Genomic DNA, 21635 nt, shown 5'->3' on the forward strand with positions numbered 1-21635 from the left:
GCTCAAGTAAAGTCACCCGAGGACCAATTCAAGAGAATCGGAATGCACGCCATGTGAAAAAGAAAGGCAAATAACAAATAAGCACATTATAATAAACTGAGCAGCAAAGTTGAATGTTGAGATCAGAGCACGTTATTTGGAGGACTGGACTGGCATCACAATGTGTCACTGTTGATGGACATTTGTTGGAGTGCTGTGCTTTTGGATGGATGTCGAATGACAGTGACTGAGCAGACTGGTTTGGCTGTCACTCTCGGACCCTCAGAACCACATACCCACCCACCTATCCAGTCCAATCAGAGTCACTTGCGTCCGTCTGTCTAGCCCCAGCAAGCAAAATGAAGGCTGATGAGAGGATGAGAAAAACAAGAGAGAGCGTGAAAGGGAATACTAATATAGAAACAAGGGGCATGTTACTTGTGCGATTTGAGAGGGACCAGAGCTGCATGTGAATTTGCAGTGGCAGGTCTGTCTCTCTTCAGCACCGCGTGGGATGACTGTCCGATAATGTCCCTTACTGTCCAACTTGACTCCCAAAGTGATTGGTTAGTCATATCCTTGTCACTCACTGTTTTCATCATTGCACTATTTGAATGCATTAAAAAAAAAAAAAAAAAAAACAAGAGCAGAGAATTCTTCCTATGTGCACGGCTGACATGAATCAGTCCAATTGGATAAGGGGTGACAAAGTGATTCAAATCAGAATCAACTACACTATATAGTCTACACTATACTTTTTCACCAATTGAACTCCCTATTTTGGACAGCTTTGTCATCAAAATGTATATCTGTTAAATCAATTAACATTTCCATCCATGCATTTTCTGAACCGCTTTGTCCCCACGGGGGTCACGGGTGTGCCGGAGCCTATCCCAGCCGTCATCGGGCGGCAGGTGGGGGACACCCTGAACTGGTTCAATTAGCATTTGTCTAAATGTAAATACTACACAGATTGGTTTTATAGCATGGTCAAACATAACAAAACTAAGGTTTCACTCCAGGATAAATTTGAAAGTTAAAAAACACTGTAGGACCCTGAAGTTGTGCGCTGTCTTAAGGGATCCAGAGTCCAGATGAGAAAACCTTTCAGAGGAGTGGACTCGAGGTTAGGGATGGACAGCTGTGCGGGAGAGAGCCTGGTTGCACATGGAAAAGAGCAGAAGGGTTAAGCAGACAGCTAAGTTTGTTGTCAGGTACTGCCAACAGTGACCCCTTTGGTGCGCATTAAAGAGATTGTTGATGGACCACCTCCTTGTCCTTTTAACGTCTGGTCAGAAGCTACAATATGGTTGAAACTGAGTGGTTTCAGTAGCTGCTGAGACTGAACAGCATTCGGTTCATCTCGCAGCGCCAGTGCTACTTACAGCTCTGTGAAAATACATCCTGACTGTTATAAGTGCAATGTAATGTTAGTCAACAGCTTCAGTTTGAGCTGCTGGAATCGTATTGCTTTTGCGATGCCATAAATTATAGTATGCGTGTTTTTTTTTTTATGTATACTTAAAGGGATACTTATTTAGACATTTTTCAGCAGTTAAAACATTCGAGAAGATATTTTTCCTCATACTTTCAAAATGCATGTTGCTACTTGCTGTTGACTGAAGTTCACATCAATTGTAATCAGGTCACACGTAACATTCAATCATGGCATGGATTCTAAATGTCACATGCTCAAACTCAGAAACATATAGAAACTGAAGAGTTCAAAAACAAAACAAATAATTGCGTCTTTTGTAGCTTGTACTATTGAAAAATCGGTACAATCAATCAATAAGTGTCTCAACCGTTTGAATCTGCTCTTTGTCTGGTCTCAAGTACAGTCCAGTTTAGGAGTGTGCATTTCTCTAAACGAGAACGATTGGAAAGGTTGAGGGTATTCTCTGACCATCCGTGACAGATTCAGCCATAAATCTATTGGATTAATACACAGCCTCCCAAGGACTCCAGTGGTTTGCGTTGTGATACACAGGAGTGACTTAAAGCCAGACTCTTGACACTATTTGTCTTCAAAGCTCATTGCCTTAGCAGTTATTGATGTCACGCACACAATCACACACCAGAAAAGGACGAAGAAATAAGAAAAAAAAGGTGTATTTGTTTTAGGTTGTCCTGAAATTCAAAGATCATTAAACTCAAACAAAATATCAGAAGGTCTTCCTCTTCAGGTATATAGATATTTTTCTTTTCATTTCTAATGACTAATTTGTTTTCAACCTCAGCAGTTGTGTTGTTGATAGTTTTATTTTATCGACATAAAGGCTTGCAAACACGCTCGGTTGACTCTTTCGTTCTCTGCTTTTTATTGCCCGTTGTCTAATTGACCTCCCTGGGGAAACTACTCGCCATAGACGTCCTTATCAAACAGAGAAATGGACTGCCTGCATACAAGCTTCCCTCTTCTATTAATGATGGCCCCTGAACACACACATCTATGGAAATCGAGGTCCAAGCACATATCTGTCCACCCAACAATAATAATTTGAGTTAGATCTGCTAAATTTATGTCCTCATCGGCATTGCCTCCCTGAAGGTACCCAAACTCTCCTAACATTAACTTCACTTCACAAAAAGCACAGGAAAGGAATGATATCAATTCCTTTCCTTTGTGTTTTCTGTGAAAATAGCAAAAGCACAATATATTTTGTTTTTGACTGGCGGTAACTGTCCTAGTATGTGCAGATAAACCCCAAAAGAGCTCCGACAAGGATGAGTCAGAATTGGCACTTTCCAAATTACCTAAAAAGTGCTATATAGCATAGTATACGCTAGTGTTGTTATATCCATCAATCCGTCTATTTTCTGTACCACTTGTCCCAACGGAGGTCGCGGGCGTGCTGGAGCCTATCCCAGCTGTCATCGAGCAGTAGGCGGGGGACACCCTGAACCGATTGCCAGCCAATCGCATGGGACACACACAAAAAACCATCCGCACTCACATCTAGGGGCAATTTGGAGTGCTCAACCAGCCTACCATGCATGTTTTTGGGAAGTGGGAGGAAACCGGAGTGCCCGGAGAAAACCCAAGCAGGGCCGGGGAGAACATGCAAACTCCACACAGGTAGGGCCGGAGTTGGAATCGAACCCGCACCCGCTGAAATGTGCGGCGGAGGTGCTAACCAGTGGTAGTGTTGTTTTATAGACTTCAAAACTTTAACATAAAAAAATAAACAATTTTATCGTGTTTTTGGCATCAATGTTTGACAGTAAAGGGAATGCATGCTTAAACGCCTAATGGGGATCCATATTACATCATAGATGTTGATACAGCTTTGAGGACACATTTTCATTTATTTAAATGCAATAATCCATAAAGTAACTTTAAGATAAGGTAAGCAAAATTGCTGCACTGAATGAGCTCATGCTTCCAGTGAGCTGAGGTCGGTATTTGCCTGTTTGAATTTATGATGGAGGTGATTGATGTGAGCCAGCGTGGCTTTAGCCAAGCTTCACTTTGGCATGGCTGATGTGTTTGAAGGTTCTTTTTGTCTGTGGATGGACACCGTGGTAACATGAGTGGCAGCCCTCTGACTCATCAGACTGCTGATTGTACGACTTGATCCCTGAGGCTCAGTAGCTCTGCCTTTTCAATTTTCATCAAGTATTTATTATGAGATAAATATCCAAATTCCTTCCCCCTGCTTTCTTTACTGGAGGTATCTTTCTTTTTGTTTGTCCCTGCTATGACAGGTGTCCTATAGGGAACATCACCCCATATACTACTTAAGCCACTGTGCACATAAAATTCACAGCTATAATTCACAACAGGCATACAATTGGAGTCTTGACAGTGCTTGTCCCACTGAATCAGCACTCAGATGAATGACAGGTCGAGAGATGCCACTGACATAATGAACAGGGATTTAGCCTCCAGCTCTCCTTTCTCTCTCTTGACCATGTCTATAACATGACTTCTATTGATCTAGAATGGAATGATAGCCCCCAATGACTGATTTAGGACCAGTTGAGCCTTTTTCTCTTTTAAAAGTGCTTGGTCTGAGTAAACTTGTTGAAAATGTAGATGCAAATCTGCATAAAGAACCAGTGTAGAGCAGACGAGTAATTCCTCATGTGTGTTGGTGGTTATATATTTGCAAAAAGAGTAGTATTGAACTGATCATTCATAACAGAAATGTTGTCATCACTTGCTGCTAAATTGACCCATTTGTCATTCAAAGTGGCTTAGTGCCACGGTGTTAAAGATAAGGATAGGATAGCTTCTCATTAAACTCGTAACGTCCGCAATGCATGTTAACAGTACCAATACCACTAAAATATAATACATATTTCTATACAATTTGTGGCCTAGCATGTATCCGTCGAATCATTATATTGAGTATACAGAATCAATTATTCCCTGTAGACTGACTCTACTTCAGCACTGTTTTCCAAAAGTTGGAGTTAATGTTCCATAAGTGGCTTTCATACATACCATTAGTCCTGAGTGACCATTTGTTATTAGTCACTTGAAACTATGCCTAGCCATATAGAATTTACAGAGGAGGGGGGACAGTTATTGATGACTATGAGGGAGAATGCTTAATTTGCACCGTCTTCGACCATATTATAAATTATATTGAAAGTAGTGGAATTTGCATAAATCTCATTAGATGCAATGAGAGGGGTTCATAAATCCTTATATTAATTAATCATTTTAGCTACTCTTTTATAGCAAAATAGAGTGTATTAATATAACAAGAAGGGGGTGTAATTGTGAAGCCTAATTGGTTGTTGTGTGAAGCAGTTTGGTTCACAAATGACAGGATTGATATTGTTTCACGTTTCGTCGACTGATGATGTACCTGCAAGTAAGATGTAATGATTAGCGTGTCTCATTTGGCACACTCATTGGTTGTGTGAATTGTTTACTCAATGTAATTACATCGCTGCATATTCTGAATGAACATTGCATTTTATCTCATGTGTCATTGCGGGCACATAAAGTTTCAAGTTAGGGGCCATTGTGCAAAAAAAAGTTAGTCTAAAGAATTTTGGGGCCATGATGGACGATAATGATTTGCTCGATAAAGTTGCATTGTTAAGTCTGAGAATTTTTAACAATTTTTTGGACAACTGATTATGTACATATTCTGCATAAACTGACAACTCATCAGTTTTTAAGTACCGTATTTTCCGGAATATAAGGCGCACCTAAAAACCTAAAATTTTCCCAAAAGTCGATAGTGCGCCTTATGGTCCGGTGTGCCTTATATATATATATATGGGCCAAATTCCTAAATTGAAACTGGCCTGAAGCATTGTGTCATGAAATCAATCATAAGTGGCCCGCTGAAGACTATGAATCATGAATCAAAAAGACTATTTTGTGATTATAAAGAAATTTGTTGCGTCTGAAGTTGAAATAAAAATGATAAAATGGAGAAATATTTGATTTGGATTAAAAATCTGACATGATGCATTAATGGTGTGCCTTATAGTCCGGTGCGCCTTATTTAAGGAAAAAGTTTTAAAATGGGCCATTCATTGAAGGTGTGCCTTTTAGTCTGGTGCGCCTTATAGTCCGAAAGATACGGTAGTCACAAATTTTTAAATATCGAAAATTCAATACCATTCTGATACCTGTGGATGTTGGTGCTCGAATCCAACTGTGTTTTCAGGTTCTTCAGTGGCTCAACTGAAAGCAACTGACCCTGAAGGGGAACCGCTTATGTATGGAGTTTCAGGAGAAGAGGCAATGCGGTACTTTTCAGTCAACAAAGACACTGGTGTTGTGTGGCTTCGACAACAGCTTGATCGTGAGGTAGGATCACACAAGCCCACTCGCAACTGTGATTTCTTGCACCCGACGGTCTATATTTCATTTTGTTCTGGAAATGTTTGAATAAAAAGACTGAGAAGCACTGATGTGTTATTTGTATTTTTCAGACCAAGTCAGAGATGCAGGTTGAATTCTATGTGAGCGACATTCAAGAGGTAAGGGCAAATTTTTATCCTCTGTTATGTCCCAATTCAAATCAAAACTAACTTGAAAGTGATTTACAGCAGTACAACAGAATGCACAATTGCAAAGAATCAATAAGATAGAGAATATATTGACAAAAATTCAATAGAAAGGCTTGCAGGCAAATAAACAAATGTGACCTTTGACCTCCATTTGCGTTTGATACAATGCTTGTGCTTCTCTTTAGCTTAAATGGTTTCTTCTTTCCTTTTCATTTGTTATAGAGGCACAATGTACTGTAAATTGATGAAAGTGCAACTAAAATAAGCATCACCTTCCTCTTGCAACATGTTGAACTTGTCAGTTTGGTCTTAAGGTGTGTGTTGTATATTAATTAACCTACAGTTCAATGTTTTTTTTATAACAATATTTTAGTTATAGGCATTTTTGCGCATTCTGACACCTTTTCTGGAATCAAGGTTACATGCCGTGAGTGGCGAACATATTTTTACTTAAATATTTCTTCCTCAGGTGGTCAAAGACACAGTCAACATCCAAATTGGAGATGTGAATGATAACGCGCCAATTTTTCATGGGCAGCCTTACACTGTTCATATCCCAGAGGTAAGGCTGAAAGAAAATGAAAGACTAACTTACTCACTCCTGCAACTAATATTTTGAAAACGTCACTGGCTGGTGTTGGACTGTTACTTAACAGGTTCACTATTGCAATGCTATTCTGAAAGAAAATTAAATCTTATGAAAACTGAAATCAGAACCCGTAAAAGTAATTGTCAAAAAGTAATTAAAACAGGGTTAACGACTTTAACTAACGGATGTCAAACTAACAATGAAGATCACTTTGTTTGAATTTTATCGCATCGGCCATCTCCTCAAGATATGTGGAATTTGTTTTGAGCTAATTTTTTGAGGGACTGTACAACCTGCATTGTAGGGAAGAAAATATTCCCTCAAGACCTCAAGCCCTTTTGCCGTAGCATGTTTCTGTGCTTCCTTGACCTCTCATTGGATTTGGTGCCTCACTACTCACTACCATCCTTCTCCTCTTTGCCCTCCTACTCATCTAATCCATGATATGAAGTAATTGCCTGGCTGGAGTGCAGGACTTCAAATGGGGAGCTAAATCCACACAGCCACAAACAAAGACACACACACACACAAACACATTGTCTGTTTATATTGAAGCCGTAATTTCACCAAATCTTTAAAGTTGTTGTGGTTTTCTCTCCCCAATCCTTAAAGCCAAGCAAATAAAGAGGATCGTTTAGACTGAGCCACTCGCTGGTATTGTTTTCTCTCTACTTCCAAGTTTGACTCTTATTACTTATCCAAACGTATTTGTCAATGTGTTTCGTCTAATAGCACACACCCAAAGAGTTCAATGGTGTTAAGAATAAGGGGCAGTTCAAATTGAATGGTCCGCTTTAGGAAGTGAGTTCACCATGTCGCCTATCTTATACCGCTTTTTCCACCTTAACTGCTGTCTATGCACATTTTGGAAGCTCCTTTAACTTCATGACACCATTACATCATGCTGGAAGATACCACAGTACTCTCATTAATATAAACCCTGCATAATATTTTACTAGAACAACTGTATTGTACAGCGCAATGTGTTTAGCAAGTCAAACAGCCCTGGGGATCGTGTGTCTTAATGTCATTTTAATTTGTAGAGCCATAAAAATGGTGAAGGGAATCAGGTGGGCTCCGAGTGTTTTCCCTGGCTGTGTTAATAAACTGCAAAACCAAACCAGACACTCAGTCGCCAGAGTCCGGATACCACAACTACAAATATCCTGAAGAATAATGTTATTGTGGTGAATATTATGCCTTAATTCTATAATATATGAAATACTAAATAAGTCAATTGACCCAGAAATGCAACTGTCTGAAATAGTCTTGAGCAAGGGGCTGTTTAAAATTTATTCAAGGCCAGGTCCAGGAATATGCATATTGGTCTGATATTTCCTCTCTTCATACGCGAATGAATGACTGTAAAAGCTGCATAAAAATCATCATCATTAATAAAATAACAATTCTTTTACCGACTAGTGCCATTAACAATTACATTCAATATAATTACATTGGTATGTCTCAGTTGATTGCCTTTAGATCTTATTCGTGCTTTTTTGACTTTGAGTTTTTAGCCTCTCTCCATTAATATAACATACTTTTTAAATCACTTATTAGATGATATGTTGTTTATTTGGAAGTAAAATATGCAGATTAATTTTCAGTGACATTGTGTGTCACATAATGCAATAGTGTTCAATAATCAATTTGTTATATGATTGATTCAGAGACAGGTTCAAACAATAGTGTAATGAACACACACACACACACACACACACACACACACACCATCATCATCGGCGGTCACTCGAGACGAGTATGACAGTCTTCTTCTCAGGGTTGTCTACTTGTGGGTCCGCAGGTGGGCGTAGAGCCCGATCCGGGATCCACATATTTTTGTGCAGTATGGGCAGGAGAAAGTGGTGATGGGTTGTGGGTGTGCTGGAGCCTGTTTTTGTCTTTCCTTACGTAGTTGTCGTTTGGTTTCTGCGACACGGCGGAGTTCCTTTTCGTGATGTGCTGCACCTTCTTGCACCGCTGCCCTCCAGAGGTTCCTGTTCAAGGCGATGCGCTCCCAGTCCTGAGATGTTATTTGGAATTTCTTGAGATTGGTCTTGAAGTTGTCCTTGAAACGTTTCTTTTGCCCACCCGGGGCTCGCGGACCTCTCTCCAGCTGGGAGTATAACATCTGTTTGGGGAGGCGGGTGTCAGCCATGCGGATGAGATGTCCTGTCCATCGGAGTTGGTGCTGCATTATTAAGGTGGTGATGCTCGGTATCCTGGCTTCCTCCAGAATGCTGATGTTTGTGCGTCTGTCCTCCCATTTGATCCTGAGTATTTTCCTCAAGGTTCTCTGGTGGTGTTGCTCAAGAGCTCTTAGGTGCCTGCTGTAGGTTGTCCATGATTCTGCCCCATAAAGTAAGGTGGGGAGAACCACAGCTTTGTAAACCAGGAGCTTGGTGTCAACCCGGAGGTCTCTGTCTTCAAAGACTCTTTTCCGGAGTCTGGCATACGCTCCACTGGCATAGCTCAGGCGATGGTTGACCTCAGAGTCAATGTCCGCCTCGGAGGAGAGAAGGCTGCCGAGGTAGGGGAAGTGGTGGACATATTCAAGTGCAGTGTTGTCCACATTTATGATGGGCAAAGTAGATGGCTGGTTGGGTGGGGGTTGATGTAGCACCTGGGTCTTCTTGGTGTGCACGGTCAGACCCAGGGCTCTGTATGCCTTAGTAAAGGAGTTCAGGATGCCCTGGAGGTCTTCTGCAGAGTGTGCTACAATGGCATTATCATCTGCATACTGGAGCTCCATGACCGTGGTGGTTCTGATCTTGGTTTTGGCTTTGAACCTGTTAAGGTTGAAGAGCCTGCCATCAGTTCTGTACCAAATTGGGATTCCGTGTGGTAGTTCTTTGTCAATGAGATGGAGTATGGTGGCAATGAAGATAGAGAACAGGGTGGGTGCAATGATGCATCCCTGTTTGACCCCTGTCTCTACAGTGAAAGGCTCAGTCAAAGAGCTGTTGTTGAGCACTGTGGCTGTCATTCCGTCATGTAATAATCGCAGTATTCTGACGTATTTATCTGGGCAACCATACCTCAGAAGGATGCTCCAGAGGGCCTGGCGATCCACCGTGTCAAAGGCCTTTGTCAGGTCTATAAAAGCCATGAACAAAGGCTGTTTATGTGCTCCGAGGGGAGTACTTCTTTTTCCCAGACCTTCAAAAAGAGGGAATGGAGGTGGCGCTGGAGCTCTGGTCCACCTTCCTTTAGGACCTCGGCTGGGATCCCATCTGGCCCAGAGGCCTTGTTGTTCTTCAGGCTCCTGATGGCGTCTTGGACCTCTGCTAATGTGGGAGGTTCACCCATGTCTTCCCTGATGGGACTCTGAGGGATATGACTAAGAAGATCTGACTGAATTGTGCTGTCACGGTTGAGGAGTTCCTGAAAGTGCTCTCTCCACCGGTTGTTTATGGACTCATTGCCCTTCAACAGCTCCTGCCCGTCTTTAGAGCGTAGGGGTTTTTGGCCGCGATGGCTTGGCCCGTAGACAGCCTTAGTAGCGCTGAAAAAGCCTCTGGTGTCACCAGAGTCTGCCAAACTCTGGATTTCCAGTGCCCTTTCAGTCCACCAGGAGTTTTTAATCTGTCTCACCCGGCTCTGGACGTCAGCCTTGGCTCTGGAGTGAGCCTGTCTCTTTGCTTTGCAGGTGATGTCATTTTGCCAGACACAAAAGGTTTCCCTTTTCTTGGAGATGAGCTGTTCTATCTCTGTGTCATTCTCATCAAACCAGTCCTGATGCTTTCTGGACTTGTGCCCGGGAGTGGCACTGCAGGTATCAAGGATGGAAGACTTGAGCAGGCTCCAGTGTTCTTCAATGTCGTCAGGGTATTCCTGATTGAGGCTTTCTCCAAGAGAGGTCTGAAACAGCTGCAGGGCGGAAGTTTTGTTCAGGGTCTCAAGGTTTAGTCTCGGCCGGCTCAACTTCTTTTGCAGTCTCCTCTTCCTCTTGAGTCTGATGGACATTGTGGATCGTATCAGGCGGTGATCTGTCCAGCAGGCCTCTGAATCTATCATGGCTTTTGTGATGCTCACGTCGCGCTGATCCCTGGCTCTGACAATGACAGTCAATAAGATGCCATTGTTTAGAGCGAGGGTGTCTCCATGAGCCCTTGAGTTTGTTCTTTTGGCGAAAGATGGTATTGGTGATGGTAAGGTCGTATTGAGCACATTTTCTAAGAAGCAAAACCCCGTTGGAGTTGATGTTTCCAATGCCTTCCTTTCCAATGGTGCCCTTCCAGAGGTGGTGGTCACGGCCCACTCTGGCATTGAAATCTCCCAATATAATAATCTTGTCCTCCTTGGGGATTTTTGACAATACCTCATCCAGACAGGCATAGAAGGCCTCTTTTTCTTCCTCATCGGAAACGAGGGTAGGTGCATACGCACTAAGAACTGTTGCCGTCTGGTTGTTAGCCAGCACCAGACGGAGGGTCATCAGGCGCTCACTGATTCCCACCGGGAGTTCAGAGAGATGACTGATCAGTTGGTTCTTGATGGCAAAGCCAACCCCATGGATCCTAGGCTCATCTGTGGCCTTTCCTTTCCAGAAGAAAGTGTATCCACCCTTTTCTTCCTTCAGATGACCTTCCTCTGCACATCGGGTTTCTGAAAGAGCAGCTATGTCAATCCGGCATCTTCTCAGTTCCATGGCAATGATGGCAGTTCTCCTCTCCGGCCTGTCTCTGGTTACACTGTCCATTAGTGTGCGCACATTCCATGCTCCAAAATTCATGTTTCTGTGTTTTTGACCGCATATTGGTGATCCCTCTGAACGCGGTAATCCAGTCGGGAGGTTTGAGGCAGGCTATGTTTAGGGCACCTTTTCTAGCCCCTTCCCCGTCAGGGGTGAGCAGAGTGGATCCTAAAAAGGGCTGCTCAGTCGTGGATGCAGCTACCCAAGAGCTCTTTCTGCCTCGGTCCAAGAGCCCAACGATCATCTAACATCCACCGCCTGATGTGCCAGCTTGTGACTAGGGGCTTCCAGACTTCACAATCCTGCCCCCGTTGCCACTTACTGGTCGCCACAGGACTTTAATCTGGGATGTAAAATGGATTCCCTGAAAAAGACGCCTGTGCGTGACTTTGTTTAACGTGGGGAGACTGGTGAGACAGTCACCACACTGTCCTTGACAGATTGGGGTCAGAATCCAGTGGCAAGGAGACCAAGACGACTGGTGACCCTTTTCTGCTGTAGCCTTCATCCGCCTTCCCAGCCGTTGTGACGCCTCCCCTTAGGTCAGCCATCATCCTCCGCCTGGTCCGCCGTTGAGGTCTTCACTATTTACCCAAAGCTGGGGCTGTTTACCCACAGCAGGGACAGTGGCTGATGGGCAGTAGGGCGTGTCCACACACCGGTGAGCCTACATGCCACATCTCTGGGGCCCACTGCTGCTCCGAGATCCTGCACAATTTAGCCTGGGACCGCAAGGTGCCAGTTACCGTGTGTGGCCACGAGGAGGCGTGTGCAAGTCTTGGCAATGGAGAGGCTGTGTACCGGCGGAGGAGGCTTATGCACTCGGCTCCTCTTTTCACCCCCGGAAACAGAGGGCTAGCCGGTGGCGGTAGCTGAAAGCAGAAAAGTGGCAAGCAGAAGCAGCATACAGCATGCACAAACTACAGGCACTACTACTCCAACACTACTGCACTGACGCATCACATGCCCTGTGTACAAACACACACACACACACACACAAATCAAATAGTTTCTATCTGAAAGAAGTACACTTGATATGAACAATGAATGGGATTTAGCCAACCCAATAATAGCTCAGTGTCTGCTCTCGCTGTCACTTCTGTATTGTAATAAATTGTTGTGGCTGCGGAGTTGAGTGGCTACTGGTTGACTGGCTCAGGTCTCAAAGAGAATTCTGCCTGACACTAACACCCTGAGCCCGTATAGGGAGGAGCGATGTGGGATTTAAGGAGAACGGCTGGGGGTGCATATGAAGTAAAAAGATTAAATGAGGCACTCAGTATTTTATCCGTCACTGGCAACTCTTTATAACTTTGGTCTTTTGTTGGATTCTATTATATATAACCCTTCTTTCGCTTACCTCCAGATGTCTCCAGACTATTCCCCTCAATATTTTAAAATCACAATCAGTTCTTAATTTAGACCCTGCCTTTGCATGCAATCCCAAAAGCGCTCCAATTTACTTGCTTTATTTTATTTCACTACAATCAAGCCTGTCTCTTGCATGCACTTGTTGGTTCGGATCTTTTTGTACCATAGTCTGCATTTGTGTTGTTTACCCCTGCTTTTATGAGTGTATTAAATGGCCTACAACAAATGTAATGTTATTCAGTGGAGAGCTGAAGGAGGTGGACGATTCTGTGGATAGAATGTTCACCTTCTGGATAAAGACTTTGGTATGTGAGAGGAAGGATACCGCTGTCTGCACTGATTCTATGGGCTACTTCCAATATTTGTTTTAAGCAATGGCCACACCTGATTGTTTTGAACCAAAGGCTTCTTCAAGAAGATCACAAATGGTTCGTATTAGCCTGTCCTGATATGGGTCTTCTTCTGTGTCTTGTGGTCCATCTTTACTATTCTGGGGCATTGGCCAAGCAAGTATTAGAGTTGAAAGTAAAGCATGTGAACCATTTGCAATTACCAGGATTTCCGCATAAATTGGACATAAAATCCACAATCGTATACATTAACATTAGACAAACCCTGATCTTGTCTTCCTGTTAATATCTTTGGTTCTCCAACAACAGTTATCCATCTTCTCTTTTGTTTATGCCTGCCAGTTCTGATCGGAACTTGCAGTAAACATGACGAGCCGCTCCACAAATTAATCTGGTCTTTTCAAATCCCACACATTCATTTGAAGCTGGTACAATACCTATGGTAACATTCTCTTCATACTGTTAAAGCAGCTGTTTGTGCATATATTTCAAACAGAAATAAGTGTGTAGCTTTATACCAACATACGTGTATATACAGTACTCTCTGTTGGAAGCCATTAGTTTTTTTTCTATCACATTTCATAACAAAAAAAACCCAGTAGTAATAAAAGAGAATATCTTTATTTTATGTTTGTATTTTGATAACTGCATGTAATTCAACCATTTGATGAAAAACAGACACGTACACATCAGTGAATTTAAAGTCATACTTTTCAGGTTTAATGGTAAGATTACTTTCAATAAATACAATGGTAAACAATAAATAGTGACTATTGGGGCTAGACAACGAAAAAGTAACATCAAACTATGATAGATACCTATTTCTGTTCAAATTAAATATCAGAGCACACATGCACTGATAAACTGTTCAGGTCCACTGCTCAGTGATGCACAGGAAAGGATGATATGCTCAAACAGCAGGAAATGCACCACTGATTTGTTTTATGGAAGTCGTGATATGTTACTTCATTGATTACAATCTAAATGTAGGTCTACTGTGCATATAAGGCACAGAATAGTTTTTCAAGCACTGTACAATATGTTCTTTTCACTTGTTCATTTTGTTGTTGATTGAGAAAGATATTGAGATGGTTCCAAGTATGATCTGAAGTTGGACCATTTTTTTTGGACTTCCACCAATATGCTTCTTACTGTAAGTTGCACAAATAGATGTTTATAATGTTAAGACATCTTTATGCAGCAAGCATCAAATGTGTTTTGTGTTTGCCCAAATTTGGCTGGGATTAGCTCCAGCTCTCCTGCGACCATAATGAGGATAAGCTCTTCAAATGGATGGATGGATGGATGGATGGATGGATGGATGGATGGATGGATGGATGGATGGATGGATGGATGGAAGGATGGATGGATGGAAGGACGAATGGACGGACAGACAGAAGGATGGATGGATGGATGGATGGATGGATGGATGGATGGATGGATGGATGGATGGATGGATGGATGGATGGATGGAGATGCAAATCACCTTCACAGAAATCAGAAATTCACTTGACTGACTGTTAAATGTTGGAGATGCCTCAAATGGTGAACCTAAAAATATGATCAAATTTTAAATAATTTTATGGCAAAGATCAACATACTGTAGATGGACTATTTGGCGTGTAGAACAACTTTCCCGCGCATCTTTTGCATGTCAGCTGTTAATGCTAAAACTGCTATAGAGGCATAACATGAACTATGTAACTTGTGATGTTAAATCACCTCCGCTTTCTCTATTTATTTTTCTGTCATTTAGCTCACTGAGCATGAAGAGCACCTTGATTTACAAGCTATGTTGTGATCAGTGCATATTTATCTGTCAAAAAAGGAGAGGCTTTTGTGAGAGAGGGGGAGAGAGGGGGGGAGAGAGAGAGAGAGAGAGAGAGAGAGAGAGAGAGAGAGAGAGAGAGAGAGAGAGAGAGAGAGAAAGTGGGTGCAGACAAAAAAGGACGGCATGAGTGGGGCAAGATTGAATGGAGGGAGAGAACGGCTTGCACTCCCAAAAGCCATTAAAGTTTGATTCACCCACTCCTCAGTCTTTGAATAAATCAACCTGTCAGTCCCTTTTCTTTCAAGTGTGTGGGGACCCTCCCCACCGTCCTAACCCCCACAATGCCTTCGGCTCTCTTCTTTGCAATGACACTCACTTGGCAGAACTGAGAATTCTGACAACGTTTTACTAACAAGATGATAGTTGTCCATCTTTTAGCCTCTTCTGTTTTGTAGATAGATGCACGGCTTCTTTATACATGATCATATTTGTGTGTTTCATACTAAGTCCGTGGGAACAATCGTGTGCTGGAAGTGTGTCATTAAATTGCCAGACATGTCCAGAATTTCAAATAATAGAACATTTTGGCCTTTGCAGTTTTTTCAAACTTATTCAAGAAGACATGCTCCCACAATTCCTAAGAAGGATAAGCGGCATTCATTATAATGCTTTATTCATTTTTTTTTTCCAGTCTGAGAAGTGGTTACCTCAAAGTCCAGGTTCTGGTTTGAATATGTACTCAGACCTTTCTTTGTTGCTTGTTCTACTTATGCTTGCTTGTTTTTTTTTTCCCCAGATACATTGTTTTCCTTCCACCTACCAAAACCAAACACCTCAGCTGCACCTAGAAATTGTGTTTATAAAAGTTGTTAACATAATCTGTAACAAAAGACAGCTTTGGCAGAGTTCTCATTGGTAACAAATCCGACAAACTACTACCCTGTAGTTTATCCTCATCTTAAAAAGGTGGACCACCACCCCGGTCTGCCAGTGGAGGGGCATTGTCTCTGATGGACACGTGATGATGCAATTTGTGGTGTCCCCCACATGAGTGCTGTGATGTATAATTGAGTTATGTGCTCGGCCGCTGTTGGCCTCCATTATTCTCCTCTCGATCCATGTTCTTATTAAACCTCATTGAGAACAACAGGAACAGGGAGAAAAGAACAAAGGCGTAAGCCATATGGTTTCAGTTAATTACGCAACATTGTTGAGAGAGTTTTCAGTACTGTCGCTAGTACAACTGCATCCGTCACGTAAAGCAATAAAATAAAAATGCAGGTGTATAATATTGTCTCAAGCTTTTTCATTGGGTGCTTATCTGAGTGACAAGTTTGTCCTATCCTGCTGTGCTGAGATCAGTAAGTGATGAAACAACTTTGAGACTTAGAGGTGTCACAGCGATAATCATTTGTGAATAAGATTCATCAGTATTGTTTAGTGTCAGTAATGTTAGCACTTTTTTTTAATACTGATTTGTCATCACACTATAGGCTTTGCACTCAACCTTATTAAGCAGACAATGTGAGTTTAGTTTATTTGTAATAGTGTCACTCTTGGCTGGACATGCTGAACTTTCCTTGTGTACTTGTATCTCTCATCCCTCTCTCTTTTCTGCTGCAGAGCTACATGTAGTGATTACAAATGGTAGTGTCACAGTTTATCAGCACACTTTGTTTCTCTGTTCATTTCCCTGTGTCAGCTTGACTCTCACTTTAAGCGTCGGTCTTTCCAGATTGGCTCAGTTCTTCTCTATGTGGATAAAGAATAACAGCAAAGTAGTACAGTAATGTGTTGTTATTGGCTGAGGTGTGGTGTGTGAAATGAGACATTTACAGGATTTGCACTCAGAATTCTCAAAACTATATAGTCATTTTAGTTACACATTTCAAATCAAGAGAGTCTAGCCTGGATTCGGGATTTGTCATAGTTGGCAAAACCAACTCCAAGTATGCACACTTACTTTTTAGAGAGCAACCACTGGCATAGATAGAAATTATTAAAGTAATGCACAAAGACTAAACCAAACAACATTGTCTTATTAATGATAGTTTTTGTCATTTTTGTAAATTTAAAACATCCTTCCAGTTATTTCATTCAATTTATTTCATGAATGAATTTTTTTTTTCCATTATTTCATTGCTTTTCATTAACTATAATAACCTTGCTTATGACACAGCGTGGGTTTCTTCTGTTGAGAAACACCTCAGGCAATAAGCTGCATGGGAATAGAGCCCTTTTCTACCCTGACAATACCGCATTGCCCACACTACAGATGGAAAGAGACATAGCTATACTGTAGAGTGAAGTGTACCTATAGCAGCAGGCTGTAGAACAGGGAGATTCAGGGGTCCAGAGGTCACAGTAGTGTAAAACACACATTCACACACACACATACATGCACAAACACTTGAAAAGGAGTGCAGAGTGTGAGTCGAGGAGAGACAGGGCATCATTTTGAAAAAAAAAAAAACTCAGTTGTGTATTGAATCTCTTATGGTGTAACTGTGAAAAGATGGAACTTTGGCATAGTTGAGTTGAGAAAGTTATGTAGTGGTCATCAGCTTCTAACAGTGACTGCATCATGGAGCAGAAAGTATGATAGTGAAGGTTAAAGTTGTGTTTATTCAGTACAGTCGCCAAACTTTTCTGTGCCCTGGACTCAAGGACAAAGATGACAAAAATGAAATTGTAGGCACATTGAAGTGATACTAAAATGACCAACTGTCATATCACTATTTGAGCAGTACACTTCATTGGCCACAACAGGATGTGTGATCATTACTCCTGCCAGTAATGAATGACAGCCACACGCAAATACAACAAGAAGAAAAACTGAATGTCTCAAAATAAGCCACAAAGTCAGGAAAGTTGTTGTATTTGGTATTCTTTTTTTTTTTTTAAAAACCTTATGATGATAACAGCAGTAGCATGTTTGTGCATTAGTCGTTAAGGTACCAATATGCTATTAACATGCAGTCCAAATTTCCGTCCGCTTAATGAAAGAAATGCAACTTTGAAGGGGTCATCAAAGGGATCCATTTTGAAGATGTGATATCATGACTGTACTGCAGAATATTCCAGAAGAATCCTTCCAGGAGTGCTTGAAGGCGAGGCCAAAAGGCTGGGAAATTATAAACTTGTATTTTGGTCCTAGTTGAAATATGTACAATTAATGCTAATGAACATGCCGAGATGATTACGCTACCTTCTGTCTTTATAGTGTGAAATACTAGGTATGACGTTTTATGGAGAAATTGGAAAAACATGGCAGAAAAAAAAAAGTACATAAAGCCAGATAGTCTTGCCTCTAAGGATAAGTGTGTTTATATGAAAATCAGATTGTCTCTCATTTGCATTTAATTCTATTTGAAATAAATTCGATAAGGTAAAACAGTTTCATCATAAGATATTTGATACAAGGTTGAATTATTTGGACTATTTTGAAAACAAAAATTCTAAATGCACATATTTTATGATATCATGATGGACTTTTTTTTTCCCCCAATGGGGTCTTTTCATCTTTTTTAATGGGGTTTCTTAACCTATTGGCTACTCTTCAGTGTCTATCCTATCGTTTTGACAGAACGCTTTGGCGGTTCTGAAATAGGCCTCCAGCATTGATGTTGCATATGATAATGTACATTCACTGGACAATTCAAATGAGATCCAGTACATGAACAGAATGCAACTAGTGAAAATATTCCTCAGGATTGTGGGCTTCTACATCAATGCAAACAATAGTGTTGATGCAATGATTATTAAAACACTACGTGACAATGTTGAAAACGGAGTATTCTCGTTTATAAAAGCAAGAATTTTGATTCACATTGGATTGGGGTGTACCTATTAAAGCGTCCAGTATATAGCGGCCGTAAGACTCTGTGTCATTTAAACATGGTTATGTTTTTCTTTTAAAAACAAAATAAAATATGTTTCGTTCGCCGGTTCAGTTACACTTGTAATTATTCTGAACAAGCCTGCCTAATTTGCATTGTAAAGCCAAGTGTCACCTTTAATGAAGGTAGTATGAACAAATACAAAACTGTTTACCCTTACGTTTAATTTCTTTGTCAAGATGGATAACTTTCCATGAGAATCAGGCAGGTATTGTAAGACTTGCTGATGCGGCCTGTCCTTGCAGCCATCCCATAGGATCGACCCATCTGCCGCTCCTCTGTCTTTTTTCCGGTCTCTGTGGGTCACGCTGGACTTGATTACCTTTACATTTAAACAAACAGCCTTAGCTATTTGGAGGCAGTGAGCCCATGAGCTGTGACAGGAAGGTTGGGGTCAGACACTTGGGGGAGAAGACTAATCGGAAGATAAGGGTGTTGTCTCTTTCCTCAATTGACGGAAGGACCCATCTACGCATACAAACACTTACGGGAACCCTAACCCAACACAGTGCCCACGAAACACTTAAAAACTCAAACTCACCAAATTTATTTTGACATTTTAGTTTTAAAGACTTTTGTATTTAAAAAAAAAAAAAGTTAAATGCTAGAATCATTGTAACGCACTTCCCCCACAATAAAGTGATGTCTCAGTGAGGAAATATAATATTTCAACATATTAAAAAATAGAATTTAATTCTTAGTATGACTTGTTAAAGCGTTTCAAAAAGGGGGAATAAATGACTTGCAACCGTTTAATATAAGAGGTTATTCTACTTTCTTGAATTACTTGAGGGCGTCTCAGAAGAGAAAAATTTAGACAAGCAAAATTGCAGTTTGGAGAAAATAAGTGCCTTTCTAAGACTGAAGGTTCCATGACAGTGAGGACGTGAGAAACAGAAAAGCAATTCTGACACAGAGAGTCTGAGGAGCAATGCCACCAAACAAGAATAATATTCAGCTGTTCAAAGGAAAAAGGTGGATCTGCACCGTAATGACCCTATCCCTATTTTTTCACCAGCAAAATAAAAACACTTTTTTTAACCAACTTTCATTCTGTTTACTTCAACGGCATTACTCACAAAATAAATAGATTTGAAATGTTGACTTTTAACTTTAATAGACCATTCTACTATTTAGTATTACAACCCTATTATATAGATTCTTCATTTATAGGGACACAATTGTGACAATCTGTAATTGTATTTTTTATTTTTATTTATTATTTATTTTCCTTATTTTCCTAAAGCTTTAGAGTTTCTAATCTTGCTGCCTTCAACTTTAGGCCGCAGACTTGAGCATTGACAAAGTAGTCGTAGTATTAGATGTATATAATTTGTTCAGAATTCAAAATTCATTTTGTGCTGAAAAAAACCCCAATCAAAATGCATCATACTCCTCACAGAATCCAATTTTAATGTGTGGGAAGTGATTTAAGCTCTGCTCAACCTGTTGCGTAGTCAGTCCCTTTTACCCCCGAGCATGTTTAGGTTAAAGAGCTCTGCGATATACACTCGGTGCTTGGCATTGCATTTCAGTAGCACAGCTTCATCTACAAACCACTGGGTCTCAGAGTCTCTGAAGAAAGCCCTGTCACAAATGTCCCTCCCTGTGAGTGGAATTGCAATGTTGCCCACATCTTTTTTATTAGCTGGGCTGTCTATCAGCTTGCAGGTGCAACTGTGCTGACATGTGATTTCAAGTTTTTACTGTCTCCTCTGGGCCAGAGCATTTGTTATCTTGAGATAACATGTTTCAATAAACGCAATATGCTGGATTTTACATCAAATCCATGTGGCATCTCTGAACTGTTTTGCCTGAGAGCCATTTAGAAATAAATACTGTGATATTTATGACCACTTGCCTCAATGTAAAAATGTTCACAAATATATTAGATGATTTCATTAAACTACACATTGGCTCTCAGCGTCGCAGTTATCCTCAGTATAAATGACTTTTTTTTTATCTCTTTTTTTTTCCCCATTTAATGTTGGATTTATGTAGATAAGGAAATGGTTGCATTTCAATGTGTTAATTATTGATAGACTTATTTTAAAGGTGAAGTGTGGCTTTTTATGTCACCTCTATGTTTAATTTAAGCAGTTCTTTTGCTTCGTCCTTCTGCCAGGTCTGCATACTGTCAAATCCTGACCTCAGTTTTTATTGAACACTAGCCCCTAATTGGCTTTGTACTGCCTAGTTACGTGTGTATTGTTTACCATATTGTTCTGGTGTGCACACTCTGACCTTTTATGAGCCAATCTACTGCAGGCATGCAGATCATTCTTATATTTTTGTTTTGGCATTTGTGTCTCTAACCTTGAGCTCTTTTGACCTACGGTGCATCAAGTGTCTACAAATGGAAAATACCTGGGTAAGTTGTAACCTACCTTGAGATGAAATGTAACATTCTAACCCAAGTAACCCATGTTAGTGACTGAAGATATTGAAAGCTTTCTGTTCAAAACATACAAAAATACTCTGGTTATGCAGAGTAAAGGACTTGAAAACATGAATATTAAAAAGTACCTTTTTTGTAGTCCTCCTTTTTTTTGTTTAAGGATGTTTGTTGCTTGGCTTTTGGTGGTGGTTGAACAACTGTAAGCCAAATCAGTATTTCTTCAGTAGAGACTGAGTAGGTCAGTTTGTAAGTTAAGACATGATTGTCATAATTTCAGTATTCACAATTTTAGTGACAAGACATTATTGAGAGAGAGGAGTAGAGTAGTAGTCGTTAAAAGTATCGAGACTGGGACAAGACCGATACTTTTAGAGGTCAAGACGAAGAAATATATTTTCAAATAGAGTTTATAATTTTTTCCCTCAATATATCGTTTGTTTGAGAGGGAAGTGGCTATATCTATTTTGCTGCTGTTCCCTTATTGTGGGGTGGCGTCTGAAACGTAACCATCGCGATGGAGAGGGGGGTTACTGTACATCACAAAATGTCAGTGGAAGTGTGAAACGGCACCACGGGTGGGAGGCAGTTGTGGAGGGGCTG

General features: G+C 40.9%; 1 protein-coding gene across 5 annotated transcripts in view; it reads left to right on the plus strand.

Annotated features, from left to right (window-relative positions):
* The window catches only part of cdh23 (cadherin-related 23), a 120548-nt gene that overhangs the window by 19224 nt on the left and 79689 nt on the right, over positions 1–21635 (plus strand). For all 5 annotated transcript variants that reach the window (XM_085921742.1, XM_085921745.1, XM_085921744.1 and 2 more), the window contains exons 4-6: positions 5616–5758; positions 5884–5931; positions 6431–6523. In XM_085921742.1, the coding sequence (XP_085777868.1) occupies positions 5616–5758; positions 5884–5931; positions 6431–6523 (284 nt within the window). The remainder of the gene's footprint in view (positions 1–5615; positions 5759–5883; positions 5932–6430; positions 6524–21635) is intronic.

This window comes from Syngnathus leptorhynchus, chromosome 10 (genome assembly GCF_054491065.1).
Source record: "Syngnathus leptorhynchus isolate UIUO chromosome 10, UIUO_Slep, whole genome shotgun sequence".
Lineage (NCBI taxonomy): Eukaryota > Metazoa > Chordata > Actinopteri > Syngnathiformes > Syngnathidae > Syngnathus > Syngnathus leptorhynchus.